Below are 20,056 nucleotides of genomic sequence, written 5' to 3'. Positions count from 1 at the left end.
TGACTTCTTTCATTGATGTCAAAGGAGAAGAGATATTAAAAACTAATGAAATGCTCAGAAAAGATGGAAAATCCCCAAGAATAGAGAAATAAAATTATTATATCTCTTGAAAAGCTACTTTTTGGTGAACTGATTTATTTTGAACTTTACATTTGTTTCTTCTATTATTTTAAATTATATTATTATATTGATTTTTATTTATAATAAAAAACTTCTTTACATCACCTGAAGCTCCCTACTCCAATTCCCAAAATTGAAATTGTTTGAAGATCACAACAGAAATGTAAATTTATTATTAGTTTGGCGTATGCTTTCTGACAAAGTATGTCTTTCATTATCATTGTTTGGTATACAACTATCACAGCTTGATGTTCCTACATTTGTGTCAGAGATGAGGCAATTTTTATACAGGGCAAGCTAATAAGCTGTTCAGTCCATATCCCAGTATCACACAAAGAAATTTTATCTACTTATATGCATTCTTTGACATCAGCACATATATATTTTTTATACCTTGAATCAAACTTTCATAATAACAGTTTGTTTTGAATTTCAAACAGCGGAAGCATATGGATTAACCTGCACCTTTAAATAGTCTGAAAAAATTAGACTGGATGATGTCCAAACACAATTTGTAATGTATGTCTGGACATACAAAAGTTAGAATGAGCATTGCAGTTAATGGGAAGTAATCTTTATTGATGATAAAGATACCGAAGAACATACTGGATTATTTGATCCATGTCATTATATAGTTGTTGTTGTTGTAGAGTTTAACGCCAGTTTTCAGCACAAGATAGGCTATACGTGGCAGCCAGTATAAATGGTGGAGGAAGAACCCAGGAAACCCCAGAAAGAACCACCAACTCACAAGAAACGAGAACCTACTGGCAAGCTTTCTCACATACCCACATTAGCCGAATCCGAGACTCAAACCCAGGCAGTCATTATATAGTATGATTTGCCAGCGTTGATGTGTAGCATTGCGATATATAGTAGCCCTTTGTTTTTATCTATTTCCATTTTAAAAAATCTAAAGTTGTCATTTTTTTTCAATTGATAAATGTTCTCTTACATAAAAGAAAAATTAAGATCGTGTCCTAAAGATGTCAGTTATTTGTATTTTATTAGCTGCATTATTGATTATTTTCATTTGTGTCAGAGATGAGGCAATTTTTATACAGGGCAAGCTAATCAAAAGTGAATTTGTTTCTTCATTTTTTTTAATTTCAGTGATTATTTGCTTAAAAGAAGCAACTTTCAAAACACCAAACATACATCTTTTATGTGTTCTGAAAAAATTTAAGACTTTCACAACTTAATTCAAAAGTTTGGGAATGTCATGCATATGACTTCACAACTACCTTTATGCAAATATATATATATATATATATATATATCTTAAAGAAATATCTTAGGCTATTTTTTTATAAGACCTATGCACATAGTAAATTAATATTTTGTAGCCTCAAGCTAAACTGAATCGTACCTATTTTAATAAATTTTATCTTCAAATGTACTTAAGTCATTACTAATTTTGATTGGACACGACTGTGTTCTGTGTAAATGCATTTTATACTCTTTCATCAGGTCTTGTACATCATTTGCTTGTTTTTATTTTGGGTCATGACAGTATACTGACTGTATGGTTCGTCACACAGTATATGTTTTCAGTTATTTCAAGAAACTTTATCTTGCAATTCTAATTTTTTTCTTCAGTTCTTACATCAGACAACAAAGGACATGCTGATAAAAGGTACATGCAGTTGTTAGGAAGCTTAAATAAAACATAATACAGTTTGTATTTACATGTATACCTTCTTCTACACTTCTATTTACAGATATGCATTCTTCTATATTTGTATTATATATGTGACTTCCACTATATTTATATTTACACATGCCTTCCACTACATTTATATTTACATGTATGACTTCCTTAAAATTTATATTTAAATGTACAACTTCCTCTACATTTATATTTATGAATGTCTTCATCAACTAAGATAGTCTTCCTCTGTTAAGTCTTCATCAACTAAGAGTCTTCCTCTATTAAGTGTGTTATTGAAAAATGAATGAAAATTGCTTTGAAAAAATGTAAATAGTATAATTTCATTTACTACATATTATTTAAAAATCCAGCATGCAAACAGGTCAGGGCTAAATTCCCTGATAAGACAGACAAAAACAAGCCACAGCTGATAGTATTTTTAAAAAAATTTGTTAAAAGACATTGTAATATAGCCAAATTAAATTTCTGCTTTGACAGTTTTGAAATAATGTTGGATATGGTACATCTGATACATATCAATTTCATTTTTAAGGTCTCCAGAAGGTGATTCATATGAAAAATTGCACCCCTATGCAAACAGTGACACCCAGATGTACAGCTCACTGAAGATCCCTGAAGCAACCAAAGGTAACTTCATCTAAAAATAATGTATTTCAGTTTTGTAAAGTATACTACTTAAGAAATAAATACAAACCATAACATATATATATATATATATATATATATATATATATATATATATATATATATAATCCCTAATTCCTAGGTTGCCTTCTGTATTCTCTGCAATTTGTTTTAAATAAATATAGTATTTGACAAACAGTATCTAATTATCTACAGAAAGCATATTGATCACCTTTACATTAATTATCCAGTTATCAGTCGCATGGCATTCTGTTTCCCTTTCACTAATATTTTGGAGGGAAAAAAGTTATTCCAGTGACTTTGCTCAATTTCATGCACATTTTTTTTTTATAGATGTGTATATAAAATTTGAAATATACATGATGAATAAGATGAGACTTTTATTCAAACTTGGTTTTGCATGTCATTAACATTAACTAAGTCAAGTAATTTTGGAGTTATACAGGGCCAATCGATTAAAATTTAAATTGTCTTATATTCTATAACATAACTGAAATGACTGCAATTCAAGATTTAATCAATACTGAGACAAAATTATATTCTCTTGATAACTTTGAGAATAAATGCCTTAATATATTGATATTCTAGCTTTAAGAGTTAGAATATGGGATGGCCTGTTGTCTATCATACATTAATGTGAATAATCACATTAACATTAGTTTCACCCAAAATAATGTGTTGTTTTCTGGTAGGTCCTAAACGAAAAATGGTACTGATCTGACCTCTAGCATGGCCAACATTTCAGACATCTTGTGGATCTTATTTCTCACAACTCCTCCTACATGTATGGCATATCCATATGCAGTTTTCACCAAAAGACTTTAATGTGTCTAGTTGGTCCTAAATGCAAATGGTGCTGATCTGACAATGTCATAATGTTTTAAATGCTATCGCTATTCCTTAATGTAGGCCTTATTAACAAAGGGCTTTCACCAAATGACATATGATGCTATCTAGTTGACCTTACAGGAAATTGATGCCGACTGGACATCAAAATTTGATCACCATGAGAGTTATCTTGAGAATTCTTTCGCCACTAACCATCCTGAATGTATGGGAATAATAACTTTGGATTTCAGCAAAAAATGTCCAATAATGTCTCATTGATCCGAACAAAATTTAACATTTAACATACAATATGGCCACCATGGTAGCCAATTTGAACCTTGCTATTGTTCAAGAATATCAAATATGGTTTCAAAACTTGGCAGATTAATAAAAGACACTGTCTTATTATGGATTCATATACATTTTTTCGCTGGCAAAGCATCCAATTCTTCAGTGGACTCGTGTTTGATGAGGTTTAATTATGACTGCCTGATGATCATTATCAAAAGTCATGTCCTATGTGTAGCACCCTGTATTTAATTTTTTTTAAAATTTCCTATAAACATCTAACTTGTCATGAACTTATCTGGTCAGATGCATGCATTGACTTTAATTGTTTTTTAGTAACATGAATCTGAGGGTTATACATTTTTTCTTTATACAGATTCCCAGAAAGATTATGAAAATACATGGATAAAAGCCTAATATAACCACTAAAACCAACAAAGTTCAGAGGAACTGAGAAGATGTTAATTCCAGCTTATGGTCTGAACTGATGTTGGAATATAAATTCCTATAAAAAAATATAGTGGGTTGTTACAATACTGAGAAGATGAAGAAAACAGAACACCATTAATATTCACTTCCAATACATTGTCCATATTTCACATGTTTTACATTTTGTTTCTTTTTTTTCCTCTGATTTGCTGGTACATTATCAAACCTTTTCTGACATAAGTTATAGCTGACAGCATATAGTTTTAAGTGCCTAATTAGTGTTTGCCCTCTATGCACATAACAACATTCAAATTACTTAAATATAATTGACTCTATAGCATATATAATTCTGATTCATCAATACAACACATACTTATTGCTTGTCCACAAAGCACATGATGACATTCAAATTACTTGTAATAACTGACTTATATCTATAATTCTGATTAATTAATACATTGCATAATTATTGCGTGTCCTCTATGCATATTCTAACAAGATAAACTGGTTGAAATTTTGAATTTATAACAGAACACTTTTGATGGTGATACAAATACAATGTTTAATGATGAATGACTTGAATGAGAAAAGAAATACGTTTAATACATGCATGTATAAGATCCAAATATTGGACAAATTAACACAATCCGCACAAGCCTAATAATGAAACAAATGAAAATACAAATGAATGTCCTTACACAGTACAATGATAAAGGTGAATGATTCACAGTAATTTCACATGATGAAAATAATTGTTTTACTCAAATAGTAAATATGAATTCACTCAAATAGTACAAAATGAGATATTATATTCAAATAGCAAAATGATGAAAACAAATGGACAGATATCATACAGAATATCTTTACAATCCCAAAACAAACATGTATGGAGTTGCACACTCCACCACCAGCACACTTGGTTACCAGTCACACTGCTCAATCAAGCAGTCAGTATTCCAGGTAGTCACTGACAACCATCCAATTCCTTGGTCAATCAAGCAATTGGTGCCCACCAATCAGTCAGCAATGCCCGATCACCTGCTACTCGACCAGCAACACTTTTCAGTCAGCTCTACGGCTGCTATGGTTCAGCTTTACAGCTGCTTTGGTCAACTTATATGGTTAGCTCTACAGCTGGTACCACGTTGACTCCAATCAGCTGAAATTAAATCTAACACTGTGTACTAATAATAACACAGGAATATGTGATAACACGTAATGATGTTATATACGGTAAGCAATACAAATTACATTATCAGCATGACATTATAAAGCAGTAAACAGTCTCAGAAGTGAACCTGGCTGTGTCCGATAAGAATCTTAATAAAATGCAATTTTAAATTGCTAATAAAAATCTCTTGCTAAGCCACAAACAAAAATAGAAAATATTTGCATTATACTACGTCAGCCGAAGCTATATAGAAAATATACAAAAATAAACGTGGTAGTACAATAGTTAAGACTTATACACACGGAATTAATAAATTACTCACATACCTCTACAGCTGAAGACATTCAAGTAGGCTGCTCACTGACAAGATGTTCCGTAATGTGAATATTTAGTCTTATCGTGAGGCATTTATACACATTTGGTGCACCCATAAATTGAATACACTGGAAGCATTCATTTTTTCCCCATCAAAAGCACTTTGCATGTGCGGCATAGGATGAACTGAACTCACTGTTTCGAAATGTTGTTCAATATACATAAATCACCCCCGGGTATCGTTGTACACAAGAAAATGAAACCCAAATGCATGTATTTAATAAATAAAGGGATTTATACAATTCTGTGACATAGTAACATTCAAGGAGTTGAATCGTATCTATAATTTTGATCAATCGATATATTTCATAATAACTTCATAATTTCCAAAAACTAACTTGAACAAAATAAACTCATCACCTAACGTGTGTCATAATTATTTTTGTTCAGCAAATGATTATTCCTAAAATAAAAACAACACAAATAAATGAATGATCACTTTTTAAAATGTTATATAACAGATGCCAGCACTATATATATATATATATATATATATATATATATATATATATATATATATATAATTTATTTATTCATTTATTAGATGTGTATTGGTACAATCTAATATTTTGTGAATCGAAAATATCCCATATTTGAATTGTATTCAGTATTTGTGGTATCGTTATTCAGATATTTTCGAATACAACTTGTTAACAGATCTGAACGTTGTAGTTGTTGTTGTAGGGTTTAACGCCATTTTTCAGCACACAATAGGCTATACATGGCGGCCAGTATTAATGGTGGAGGAAGAACCCGGGAGAACCCCGGAAAGAACCACCGACCCACGAGAAGCTACTGGCAAGCTTTCTCACATACCCACATTAGCCGAATCCGAGACTCGAACCCACGCAGACAGAGGTGAGATGGCAGTGATCCATAACGTAGAGCGCTTTAGACTACTTGGCTGCTCAGAGCCCCACATCTGAACGTGTGCAGAGTATTGCGTTATTAACCATATTTCAAAATAAAGTCGACCTTTCATTGATTTAAAGTATAATTTGGTGTTTCTGATGCACTTTACACATGTTACTTCAGGTTGTTTATTCTGGAAGTTGGAAGACTCAGTCTTATTTTCTGACGTTGATGACATTAAATTACTTAATAAATTATTAATTTTACTGTTTTTGAATAATAATTTTATCAGTATTGTTCAATAGCTGATGCAAATATTGACAAAAAATTCAAGTCAATTTCCAATGACACATTTTACGGTCAATTTCTTTCTTTGTAGCCACCCCCACCCACCCACCCGTTGTATCATATATTGTGTCATCTATATAAATACATGAAAAAGAGAAAATGTAACGTGCTTTTTACAGGGATAATGAGAGAGAGATGTATTGTTCAAGAAATGCATAGATATACTTAAAACATAATCTTGATATTGAAGTACAAGATCAAGTTTCCTTTGAATTTTAAAAAAACTTACCATTTGTGTAAAGCAATAAATATTTTGTTTTATCAATGAACAACTGCTCAAAGACAGCCAGAGATTAAAATCATAAATATATCAATCCTATTGTTTTGTTTTATTCCTAAGTATGTATATCTTTGTATAGAAAGATTGAAAGTTCTCTGCTTTTCTTAAATGTATTATTCCAAGTAATATTACATAACAGATCACATTTAGAGTATGTATGTTTACACTTGGTTTCTATCCACCACTAAATACCTTTTTAAAAGGAAGTCAGAACTGCAAAAAGGAAAACAATAGGTGTATCAAGTCTGATACACCAATATTGGTCAGACGTATCTTTCGAGAAATCTATGTGGAAACATAATTTTAAACCATCGATAGTGTATGGACATGGTAAAATAAATGGTAGTCTCAAGGTAGTTTATAGCATTTCATTATCTAAAAATTTTAATTTTCCCATTTCATTTATGAAGAATGAAATTTGTTATTTTCTTGGTAAATATTTCCACATCATTATGTTTCCATTAAAAGGTATTAAATGTGGTTCGAATATGTACCTTCTAGTGTCTCATTATTTTTAAATTCAAATTAAATTTCAAATTTGCTATTTTTAAATATGTTGACATATTTTACTTCCCTTCAGAAGATGTTAAATTTTGTTGGAATAATTAGAATATTTGTAATTTATCTATCAACATGTGATTATGTAATTGGCATATACTAAAGAGTTGGTGCTACAATTACAGGGATGAATATCCTCATTTATATTAGATTTATCTATGAAATGCACATTTGATAGTTATTCATTCATAATTCATTGCATCATAATCAATATAAGTTGAGTAAGATGTACATCATAAGGAACATACCTCTTAATGAATATACCTTGCATAAAACAGTTTTTAAATAAATGTACATTTCCACTAACCTAGTTTTAAACTGCCCACATACAACACTTTCACTGGTTTGACATCTTTATAAAACTCATAAAAGCAATGTTTCCTTATCTTCTAAATACGATGTTTATTCCACTCAGCCAAAACATCATCTCAAATCATTGCATGGTCACAACAGTAGAACAAGATGTTTGAGATCATAGCATAAGTTCATAATATCCCTAATACAAGAAAGCCATCACATTTCATGACTGTGTATGCAACAGAATCTACGGGACCACCATTATATTTTTATATTTTTTCTGTGAGGGCTTTTTAAAAAAATGCATGCACACGAATAATTGAAGAAAACATTCTTTCTCCAACTTATAGAAAACAAACCCACTAACTACATCCATACTATTATCTTATAAAATTTATCATCAGATTAAATAAGAAATATCCTGTTGAAAATAACATCAATGCACCACAATAACAAAAACATTCATGGCTGGTCTCTGAATGCAAATCCATGAGTTGTTCCATCTTGTACTTGTGACAGTGTCAGATAAACTAGGTACATATACATAATTTTATACAGTGCAAGATAAACTAGGTTTTTGTACCTTCAACGGTGTCAGATAAACTAAGTACTTATACCTACAATAATGTCCAACAAATTAGGTATCTGTACCCGTGGAGTAGCAGATGAACTATGTACCTACCTGTAGCTACAATAGTGTGAGATAAATTAGGTACCTGTACCTACAACACTGACAGACGAAGTAGGTAACTGTGTCTATTCAATGTCACTCGAGCTAAGTACCTGTGCCTACAACACTGTAAGACCTATTCAATGTCACATGAACTAAGTACCTGTGCCTACAATAGTTTCAGATGAATTTGGTTCCTGTACCTACTGCAGTGTCAAATAAACTAGGTATCTGTACATATTCAGTGTCAGATGAACTATGTATCTACCTGTACCAAAATCAATGTGAGGTAAGTTATGTGCATGTACCTATACAGTGATGAACTAAGTACCTGTACCTACCATAATGCAGTGTGAGGTAAATTACATGTACCAAAAGCAACGTCAGGTAAACTAGGTACCTGTACCTACAGCTATGTCAGGTAAACCATTTACCTGTTCCTACAATAGTTTCATATGAACTATGTTTCCCTACCTACAATAGTGTCAGATAAACTATATACATGTACTTACAACAGTTTCAGGAACCGCTTCGGTGGCCTAGTGGTTCAAGTGTCCGTTTTGGATGCAGAATGTTGCGGGTTCGAACCCCAGCCGAGTCATACCAAAGACTTATAAAAATAGTACTAATAGCTGCCTCGCTAGGCATTCAGCATTAAGAGGTTAGTGTTAAGAATGGTCGGCCTGGTGTCAGGATAATGTGACTGGGTGGGGCATCATGCCGCAAATATCACTATAATCTGCCTTATTGGCTACATCGTGTCGATATGAACGAAAAATTGCCAAAGCTAAATTAAAAATCAAAATCACACAGACAGAGAGAGTATGACGTAAACTAGGTATATGTACCTACAACTGTGTCAGATAAACGGTCAGATAAATTAGGTACCTGTACCTACAGTAGTGTCTGGTAAACTAGGTATTTGCACCTACAACAGTGTCGGATAAACTAGGTACCCGTAAGTACAACGGTGTGGGTTAATCTAGGCACCAGTACCTATACAGTGTAAGATGAACTAGGTACCTGTATCCGGAACAGTTTCATATAAAATTGGTACCTGTACCTACTACAGTGTCAGATAAATTAATTACTTGTATCTGCAACAGTGCCATATAAACTAGATAACTATACCTACAACCGTGTCAGATAAATTAGGTGCCTCTACCAATAACAGTATTCTATAAACTAGGTACTGATACAAACAACAGTCAGAAGAACTAGGAACCTGTTCCTACAATGGTGTCAGATAATCTAGGTACCTGTACCTGCAACAGTTTCAGATAAACAGTTTCAGATAAATGCAAATAATTTCATAACTGCTGGAGTGTTAAATTTACTTCACTGTCGCTAAAACTTGCTCACATTCTGTAGTACATTCCAAGATAAATACAACCCTCATTATGACTGTACAAACAATATGGTCAGAGAAAATGAGCTACATGCAAGAACTCATTTTTAACACCATCAAAAAAGTGATCAATGTATTGTTTATGTGTCTTAACGAGAAAATGTGTTCACAAAGTCATATACCTTGTCACTTCATCTTTAACATCAAAATTGTACATTGTACATTTTTAATATCAGTGGCAAAGCTGATGCTGATGAATCAATACCAGGATTATGTAAGATACTGATCTACACTTTCATGCAGGCGAACTGTCAAATTTTCCCAATATATTAATTTGTTCAACCTTGCTTACCCTCGATCCGAAAAGACATTGTGTGTGACTGATGAAAGAAAGCATGATCTTTATTTTTTTGTAAATGTAAGTATTTAGCACCATGAAATATAAAACACACACACACACATACACACACACACACACACACACACACACATATATATATATATATATATATATATATATATATATATATATATATATATATATGTGTGTGTGTGTGTGTGTGTGTGTCTTCAAATTGTGGTCCAGCATTGAATAGATACTCAAACCGACTTTTACAGAAAATAAAACAATAAAACATTTCTTATAAAGTACAGACACTCCATTATGAGTAAGTTTTGCTATTTCCAAAATCTAATATAAAATGTTACAATCTTACAGTACAAGAATACATAACTAGAGAGGTTGACATCTAGAGATCAAAATATAGTATGATGAATGCATTATTGAACTGCTTAATACCCTTCCAATTTCAGTGAAGGAGAACTGTTGCAAGCTTCTGACCAAAAGGATTTTCACTGAAAATGGAATCTATAATTGAGAATGTTACAGTTGTTCCACTAGGTCTCTATTCATTGATTGCTCTGACTTGTTACTAAGACGAAACTATCATCCCGAAACCAAAAATATTTTCATACCCACCAATATATCAGTAATATACAACCTTTTTGTATCATATCTTAGTTAAACGATATACTCTTGAAACGAAATAATAGTGTGTTTAAACAAAATACTATTTGTTTATAAAAGTAATGGGAAGCTGGAATAAGAACATCATTATTGTTTAGCGGTGTTATGAAAAGATTTATACGTCAAAATAGCTTCAAAGTTCTTTATACTGAGGACATGGATCAACTACAGTCAGGCAGAGGCAAGGGGTGCGCAGTAATACTGGTATACTGGTTTACCGCGGTGGTTTTCTTTGCTGTTGTAGATACATGTACCATAGTACTTTTTCACTGTACTTGTACTTCGGTAGTTTCCGTCAGTAGAGAATGTACTTAAATTCTCGAGTAATCTTGTTACGAAGATATTGTTTTCAACATTCATGACAAAATAATTAAAGAATATTTTTTAAACAAAACGGATGTAATCCGTCACAAAATGGTATTATATTTATGATCCTTTGATCTTATGTTAGATACATGTCATGTGAAATGTTGTAAAGGATATTCGGGCAAATTCTAACATTTGTGAAAAATACAACATTGGATTAAATAAAACAAAGAAAACAAAAATAAACAATTCATGTTTTACTTACTCATGTATGTGAATGTTTCAAGCGCATATATCCATTTGTAAGGCTGCTAATCATTCTACGATTTTCACAAGAGTGGTTGTTTTCTGTTTGAACTTTACTTAATTTCTCAAGTCCACTATATATTTTCTCATTTGTCCGTGTATGTGTTTTTTATGGTAAGATGTTTGTTTATAGCCCGAAGGACAGCAGGACTGAGGGGACATACTTGAATCAAGAATGACACTGCAAAGTGACGGTTGTTAGAGTCCAGCATTATGAAAGAAAAAATAACATACTTCATGAATGTTGCTGCAGACCACTTTTAGTGACTTCAGTATAGATTACATATAGAAATAAAATATAATTCAAGTCAAAAGGTATACGAATACATATCAAAGTTACTGCTATAATGGCATAGCTTCTCTATGCACAATTCATACATTCTTTAGCCTTACTTTACATAAATAATGAACCTCAAGTGCTTGAAATTTTGGGCTCCGACTGCCACCACACAGAGAGGGCCAGACACAACCAGCGCTCTCTGTGTAGCCCAAAATGGAAAAAAAAAAAGGGTGGAACACCTCCAGCAATCAAGCAAAGCAAACAAACATGGAAGGAAAAGAAAGCATAATGAGATAATGCCGAATTGTGCATCCCATATCGCGAAAAGGGTGTATTACATGTCACAGAACGTGACTAAAAGACTGTGTTGCAAGATGGTCATACCTTCAATGAACCCATGTGAAGTGAATTGCCCGTATGATGTGGACGGTTGTATCGGTCCGTGCACCCACTATTCCTGGAAGGAGAAGAAGAGAACAGCCGAACAAGGCAGCAGGAAGTGATATGATGACGTGTACAACAGTCCTACTAAATACTAGTAAACCTGGCAAAGCCACATAAATCCTGACAAAACCACACAAAGCATCACAAAACCATGCAAAGTCAAACTAAAACAGTGTATTTATATTGTTATTTATATTGATGAATCAGTTAACCAAACCGAAAGACTAGTTTTAAACATAATTATGCCAAAATAATAACCGAAAACTGGGCGACAGAGTTCAAATTCGAACTCTTGACGCAATCATATTTGAAATGTTTGTTATTATTGTATAAATTGTTCTTTTGACTGATCATGGACAGAAAATGTTATTTTCCAATACATGTTATAACGAGTTATCAAATTTTATCTACTTCTGTCTATATTCAACACAACATAACAAAGGTACACAAAGCCACAAAAAGTCATATTAGGAAGATGTACTGATGTTGAAATATCAGATTGATGAGTAAATCAACCAAACCGAAAGACTATGGTCATACACGTACTCCATTAATAAACCGCGAATAGGGAGATTAATTAATTTGGATAATAACAAAGTCAGACGAAATCATTTTTGAAATGTATTTTTATGAGTTACCTGGATAAACTATGTAAACAAAATGCCGTATCTTTAAGTGCGTCTTATTGAGTTATCAAACATATGTTGGCAAACTCAACAAGTGTGTCGTTGTTTGACAAAGCATAACAAAGGCACACAGATCCTGACACAATCGTTACTAAAATGTTTATTTAAAAAATATATATTCAAAATATTATCAACAATAATGGCTATTTTTCACACAGGCACACAATGTAATGAAATTGCAGACAAAATCATCACAGAAAGTATTATTATCATTCCTAACTTTAAAGTAAAACCCAAAATGTAACACCTGCCTATCTTTGTATAATTACCAGTTAAAAGCATGCAGCGTGCCAAAGGATGCCTATTAATACTAGGGGACACGTAAATATTGGTATATCAATAAAAAGTTACTCCGTGTTAGCTTCATCGGATATCTTTTGCATTTCTTTAAATTATATTTCTTGTTTATATTTAAAAAAACATTATTTAAGTTTAAATTACAGAATGCCTAGTGCTTCTGCTAAAAATAGACAAAAACGAACGGGCCTTTTGTTGTATATGGACTTAGTTGTGGTGTTGGTTCCTCTATTTGTGATAAGCGCAAGTGTTGGATGCATGCAAAGTGTGATGGGCTGACATCTGATGATTTTAAAACAAAATTTGGACAATACTCTTATAAGTGTTGTGTGTGCAATCGTACAGCCGACAGTGGAGCGTACAACTATGAAAGTTAGATGAACAGTCCAAACATGGTTATTATTATTATTATTATTATTATTATTATTTTAATTATCGAGAAGTGTTTGTCGTATTGACATGACAGAAACTCACTTTATCATAAATTAGTAGATGACAATAGCTGTAAAATGCTTATTATACCAAAACCCATATATGCAAATGTGAAATGGTTGTGTGAAAATAACAAATAGTTTGATAGAAATAGTTAACTGGCCAGCCGAGGTAAGGCAAGTTTGTGTTTTATCACATATTTTATTTTGATTATTTAAAAACGATTTAAAGACCAGAATAACGGTGTATTAACAAATTTATGTACAGTATGTAATCTGTATCAATGATATACCAGGATATGTATAATGTTTTTCATTAAAAGAAAACGATTACAAACTATACATATATTTTATTTATATCACATACAAATACACATATTTGCCTTTTGCATGGAGTTTAGACTGACTACAGGCAAATTTGAATTGACTAAGACAATGAAATCACATCCCAGCCGAGTGTGTCCACTATATAACGTAATGTCCTTTTGTGCCTATTCACAAAACACCTTTGCATATTGATAAATTGATTGTTAAGAGTTTTGAGTTTCTATTTTTATTGACATTGATTAAATCAATATAAGTCACACGTATGATTTATACATGAAAGATGGGTTTTATGAAGAAATTTGGGCTCTACAAACACAGATTCTTGAACAATGAAAGCTAATCAATGCATTGACCTGAAGGCTCATGGAAATTAGCATGGAATAGAAGCCATGTTAGCACTAGGTAATTAGCATACTGTATTATATTTAAAGTTAATCTAAGTCATTATTCTGCTTTATTTACATTACAACCGACTATAAAAGCCCCCCCCCCCCTTTGGATTTGGTTGGTTTGACTGAACATTTTCCATCATCCTTCATAGGTCCAGAGACATTGTGGTATTCCACAAGCAAAAATCCTCTATTCTCGTCTTTTCATGGATGTTCGCCCTTATCTTGATACAATGGTCAACACAGAGAGAGAGAGAGAGAGAGAGAGAGAGAGAGAGAGAGAGAAGCCTTTGGATATTTTCATATTTAATTAACAATAATCAATTTTTAAAACCTTCTAATAGTTATAAGATACAACAAGAGCATCAACAAAGCCTTAAATCGCAGCTTTGTGTCATTGATTATATATACACTTTAGATAGGTCCCAAGGGAAGTGTATACACATACCGTTATGACGAACGACATTCTTGTAGGTTACTTGGTGCAATTTCAACTTCAATGTTTTTTTTGTTTTTTTTATCCAGCCCAATTTCGTTTTATCTCTCCGGAACGTGACCGTCTTTTTGGCTGAAATATTTCCTTTTCTTTTTCTCAAGATAATTATTTTTTTTCTCCAGATAATACCAAAGATATAATATCTTGTTTTGGTATACCCCTTTACAAATTTTTTCTCGGTTACCAGCTCTAATTATTACCGCGTTGTTTCCTTGACGAGGGGCAGTGTCGCCCACAATAAGTTTCGTACCCAAGACGTATTGGTCCTACTAAACACCGCAAAGATGCACGAAGACAACCATAGTGAATTACGTTAAATATTAAATCATGCATTTTCTCAAACATTTTCTTCTTATCACTATTTCTACAATATTATAACTTTATACAAATATTTAATTATGGTTAGTGTAAGTTTATATAAATATCTTCCCAAAAGGAGGTTGAATTTTCTTATTTGTTTATTCTACTCTTTCTACTTTTGTTTGACAGTGAAACATCCTCGTGTCAATTGATAAAAATATTTAACTACGTTAAGTGATGGGAGAAAATAATGACAGGATCACGACTGACAAATACATGAAAATTATTTACAATATTCGAATGTATGTAGCATTGATACAACTTTGATATCAATAAACAGCAGAAATAGAAAATGTTTGCTGTGTCTATAATCATTATTTTTATTATCTATTTAACTCAGTACAGGGACAGAAACGTTTCTAAACTTACAATACTGGAAATTATCTACTGCTGATACAATATTTATGGCATATGGTAGTGAAGAGCTACTGTATTCCATTAATACGTGTCAGCGCCTATTACAATCAGAAGTAGGTGCGTAGGACCGTGCAACATTAAACTCAATTAACATATTTTTATTATGCCATTTTATGACATTGTGTGGCTGTGTGAAAAATAACCATTTCTGTCGCTAGTTTCTCATATCAAGACTTTTTACAATAATCAAAAACACTGAAAAACCGGGTAAAGACTTTACAAGGGCTAATAGAGACGACATCACAAGACAAAATAATAGGAGGTTCCACAGATTCAAAAGCAGAATAGAGTGGAAAAAAAGAAAAAAAAAACCCCGAAGACTACAAATAAGTGAGGTAATGAAACTGTGTTAAACCTCTCACGTAGAAGATTAACTGATAATGACTATGTACCGTTAGGCAAAGGGCTAAACTTTTGTCCCAAACCAAAATGTCTCAATAAAATTAAATTAGCTGAAGAAATTTGTAAATTTTCTAGACGCCTAAAATTATAAGAATTTGTTTATGATAAAACATAAAACAATTCAGAGAGCAAATCGAATTGTTTTCATTCAAAAAGAATGGGTTATTTTAACGCAATTAAAATCATCTTTTATACTACACAGTGGACGTGATTCATATTTAGATTTTTATATTGACGCGATCACAAAATATATATTGCAGGTAATCATCAAAGGCAATATCATATTAATATTTCTAAGGACGAAATTAAGTCTTTATATAATCTAATGAATGACGACAGTATAGTGATTAGAAAGGCTGATAAAATAAACACTATTATTATGAATCAAGAAGATTATGTTAAAGAAGTTGAACGTTAATTAAATGATGAACATTACTACAAACATATTAATGAAGACCCGTCAATAGAAATGAAATAAAAAATGTCAACATGCATTAATGATATCGCTAAAAATAATAATTCCGTATATGAGGAATTTGATACTTTCCCACTTAACATACGTACACCTCAATTGTACATATTACCCAAAACTCATAAAAATCCTGACCATAATTTACAAACCTATGTGGGAGTCCATTAGCCTTATCCCTCCAAGCGATTTATTTGATAAACTGTAAAAATGTAGCATGCAATATGTTGGAAAAACACTTTAACAAGTTTCTAAGAGAATGAATAATCATCGTTTTCATATAAAGTGTTTCTCATTAGTTGTTTCATCTTGTTGCAACTCTATAGTCCTGAACTAAGTAACAGAAAAAGAAAAACCATCAATTTATGTAAAATATAACAAATAATTTAATTCTCTAAGTTATAACAATGAAACCTTTACAGGATTTACAGTATGAAATAAATCCAAAATTATCAAAATTGTTCAATCACAAGTCCTAGAGAAAAGAATATAAAATAAAGTGTTCCGAATTAATTCCAGATCTTAAATGTGTTAACATACCAAAAGACTTCATGTATCAATATGACACTGTCCAAAGTACTTTTGAATAAATTCATAATAGTTCCAAAATATCGAGTTTCACCAGACCATTATATGTAATTCCAAGAAATAGTTTAAATGAACTAGTCCCTCTCAAACTAAATCCAAACACAATATTAAACACATCTTCAGACTGATATTAAAACAAAAACATATGAAATAGGAATTAATTAATTACCCTCTTCTTCCACTTATGCACACTTTACAGCTTTATAATGCAATATTTTACTTTTCAAACAATGTCACAATACCTCCCATGTGACATATTTCACAATACATCCCCCATGTCAGAAAAGAACCCACCTGACTGAATAATCCAATGGGAAATTACTGTAAATTTGTCAAGATGTTCATTATTAAGATTGAAACTAAGAATTTCAAACATCTATTTGCTCCAATGCAGTCTACAGTCATGCACCAAATGTAAAAGGCACAATATAAATATACATAGCAATCTGAGCAGTCTAATGCAGGGTTCTTAGGTTTCTTTATAATAATAATAATAATAATAATAATAATAATAATAACAATGATTATTATTATTATTATTATTATTATTAATACTTCATTTATAAAAGATAACTCAGTTCTAGAACTTATTTTCAGGTTATGCCTTCTCCAGTCAATATAATCTACTATAATATGTACATTGTAGGTCATTCTATCTAATGCTTATGATTCAGAGTATTGATACGCACATCAAGTTGATGGCTTTTCATCTTTAGAAGGTTTCTCATTCGTCACATGGTACTGTTTTATATGTGTTGATAAATTGGTTGCATTTATAGTCTGCATATTACAGACATTCTCAATCCTTAAAAGATAAAAAATAATACTTTCAAACAGTTTGTGTTAATGAGTTTTATTTAACCTTTTAGGCCATTTCCAGCTGCTCCATTTGATCAGATGCAAGGCTAATCCTGGTCACATTGCCCCTTTTTTTGGTACTGCATAAATGCTGCTACAAGAATTTGTTATCAATTTTATTTCTTCTCTTAAAGTTGTAATACATAACTGTGTTATCTTGAGAACAGATGAAATAATGCAATCACTTCATGTAAAGAAATGTTATCCAGGACAAATCCATATATAGAAGCAGATATAACTAACAAATCCGTCACAGTGTACATCCTGTAGATTCAAAACATCTGCTGTAGACACATGCAATTATTTCTGATTTGAAAAGGAAATTATTCCCTTTTTACAAATTAATAGAGTGTGCATAACTCGTTGGGTTAAGAATCGGTTTCCTTGCCAGTTCTGTGTTATTTTTTAATCCTTTCAGTACATTCAGTCATAGATTACATATATCCATGCAAAATGTAAGTACTTTACAGATCATGTAAGATCCACTTTAGCATGACATTTGTCTGCATTGTTCCATCTCTATTGAATTATGAGGCCAATACGTCCGGTGTGTCACAACGTGAATAATCTGCAGTTAGCTCTGACTGGTGATACTCTGGACTTGAACAAACAATAACCACCATTCAGAACTGAATATAACAAATTTCACTGCATGACACACATGAAGTGTAGCTTTCATCTTCAGTACAAGTAGACAAGATGTTGAGTAATAACGTCGAAGTGGTTATTAGATGGTTAGTTAGGGAAAACTGCATGCTGAATTTGTAGATTATTGTGATCTCTAAGTCTGGCAAACATCCCTACAATGCGGCGAGCTATCGGCCGATCTCAATGCTTTCAGTTTGTTTTAAGGTACTGGAGCGCCTGATTCTCCAAAGAATAATTCCAGACTTGGAAAACATCATAAATGTTGAGCACGCAGGCTTCGGGCATGGTTAGTACTCGAGAGCAAGTCCTTGCACTAAATATGTTTGTCGAAAATGGTTTCAGAGGAACCTTAAACCTGGAGTTGTTTTCCTTGATCTAACAGCGGCATATGACACGGTCATGCAGGGTTGTTGTTGAAAATTTCCAGAGTATTGCCCTGCTGGATAGTTGAGACTATAAAACTGTTCCTTCACGACAGGCACTTCAGAGTGCATATCTGAGACAGCTGCAGCTCGTGGAGGGATAAGGCTAATGGAATCCCACATAGGTCTGTTCTTTCGTCAAGTTTGTTAGATGTCTATATCAATAACTTGCCCGAAACGCTGTTGAGAAAGTTCTTGTCTGCGGATGACATCGCTCTCAGGACCCAAAGTCGCTCATTTACTGAGCTTGAGGAGATAATGAACAAGGATCTGGAGCAAAGGACAAACTTCTTCCAGAAATGGTGCCTACAACCAAGCACAACAAAGACAGTCTCCAGCATCTTCCACCTTAACAATGCAAGTTCGAACCATAAGCTTTGCATCCTCCTCAATGGGCAGCACACAAACACGAACCGACACCAACATTCCTAGGTGTTACTCTGGACAGATCACTGATATTATACAATCACCTGAAGAAAACTGCAGCAAAAATGAGCACTTGAAACTACCTACTCCACAAAACGGGCTTGGTCAGCCTGAGGTGCTAGTGCCCAGACACTCAAGACATCAGCACTGGCCCTCTGAGTTTTGCGCTCCTGTCTGGGCTCGATAGTCCCGCACTAAGGTAATTGACATCCAGCTCAACAAAACAATGCCCATAATCTCTGGAAAACTACATTCTACTCCTTTACCGTGGCTGCCGGTACTCAGTAACATTCCTCCTCCATATCTCCCTCGCCAGGAAGCAACCATAAAACTGCTGGCTAAGATCTTTACTAGTGAGAAACTTCCATTGTACATGGACATCACTTCACATCCATGAGTCCACATGGCTTTGCGACATCTGATCCGGTTAGGCCCATTGCAGGAGGATATGCCTGCTATATTGGCATGGAGTGTCAAGTGGTCTCCAGCAGATGCTGTGAAACACTCCCGTATAGGTGAGCCATCTTTCTGCCCTCCTGGCTTCAACCTTCCACTACATATGTGGTGCACACTGAACTGCTTCCGGAACGGACAGT

At 32.9% G+C, this 20,056-nt stretch overlaps 1 protein-coding gene across 2 annotated transcripts in view; it reads left to right on the top strand.

The window, feature by feature from the left end:
* Positions 1 to 7,042, top strand: part of LOC149774839 (uncharacterized) — a 161,024-nt gene extending 153,982 nt beyond the window's left edge. For both annotated transcript variants that reach the window (XM_089944687.1, XM_089944688.1), the window contains exons 13-15: positions 1,720 to 1,756; positions 2,325 to 2,419; positions 3,930 to 7,042. In XM_089944687.1, coding sequence (XP_089800813.1) covers positions 1,720 to 1,756; positions 2,325 to 2,419; positions 3,930 to 3,970 — 173 coding nt within the window. In that variant the 3' untranslated portion in view covers positions 3,971 to 7,042. The remainder of the gene's footprint in view (positions 1 to 1,719; positions 1,757 to 2,324; positions 2,420 to 3,929) is intronic.
* The last annotated feature ends 13,014 nt before the right edge of the window (positions 7,043 to 20,056 follow it).

Source organism: Sinohyriopsis cumingii, unplaced genomic scaffold, assembly GCF_028554795.1.
Source record: "Sinohyriopsis cumingii isolate HCF-2022 unplaced genomic scaffold, ASM2855479v2 utg000127l, whole genome shotgun sequence".
In the NCBI taxonomy this organism is placed as follows: Eukaryota; Metazoa; Mollusca; class Bivalvia; order Unionida; family Unionidae; genus Sinohyriopsis; species Sinohyriopsis cumingii.
The sequence above is the reverse complement of the archived record's forward strand: the minus strand, read 5'-3'. Positions and strand labels throughout refer to the sequence as shown.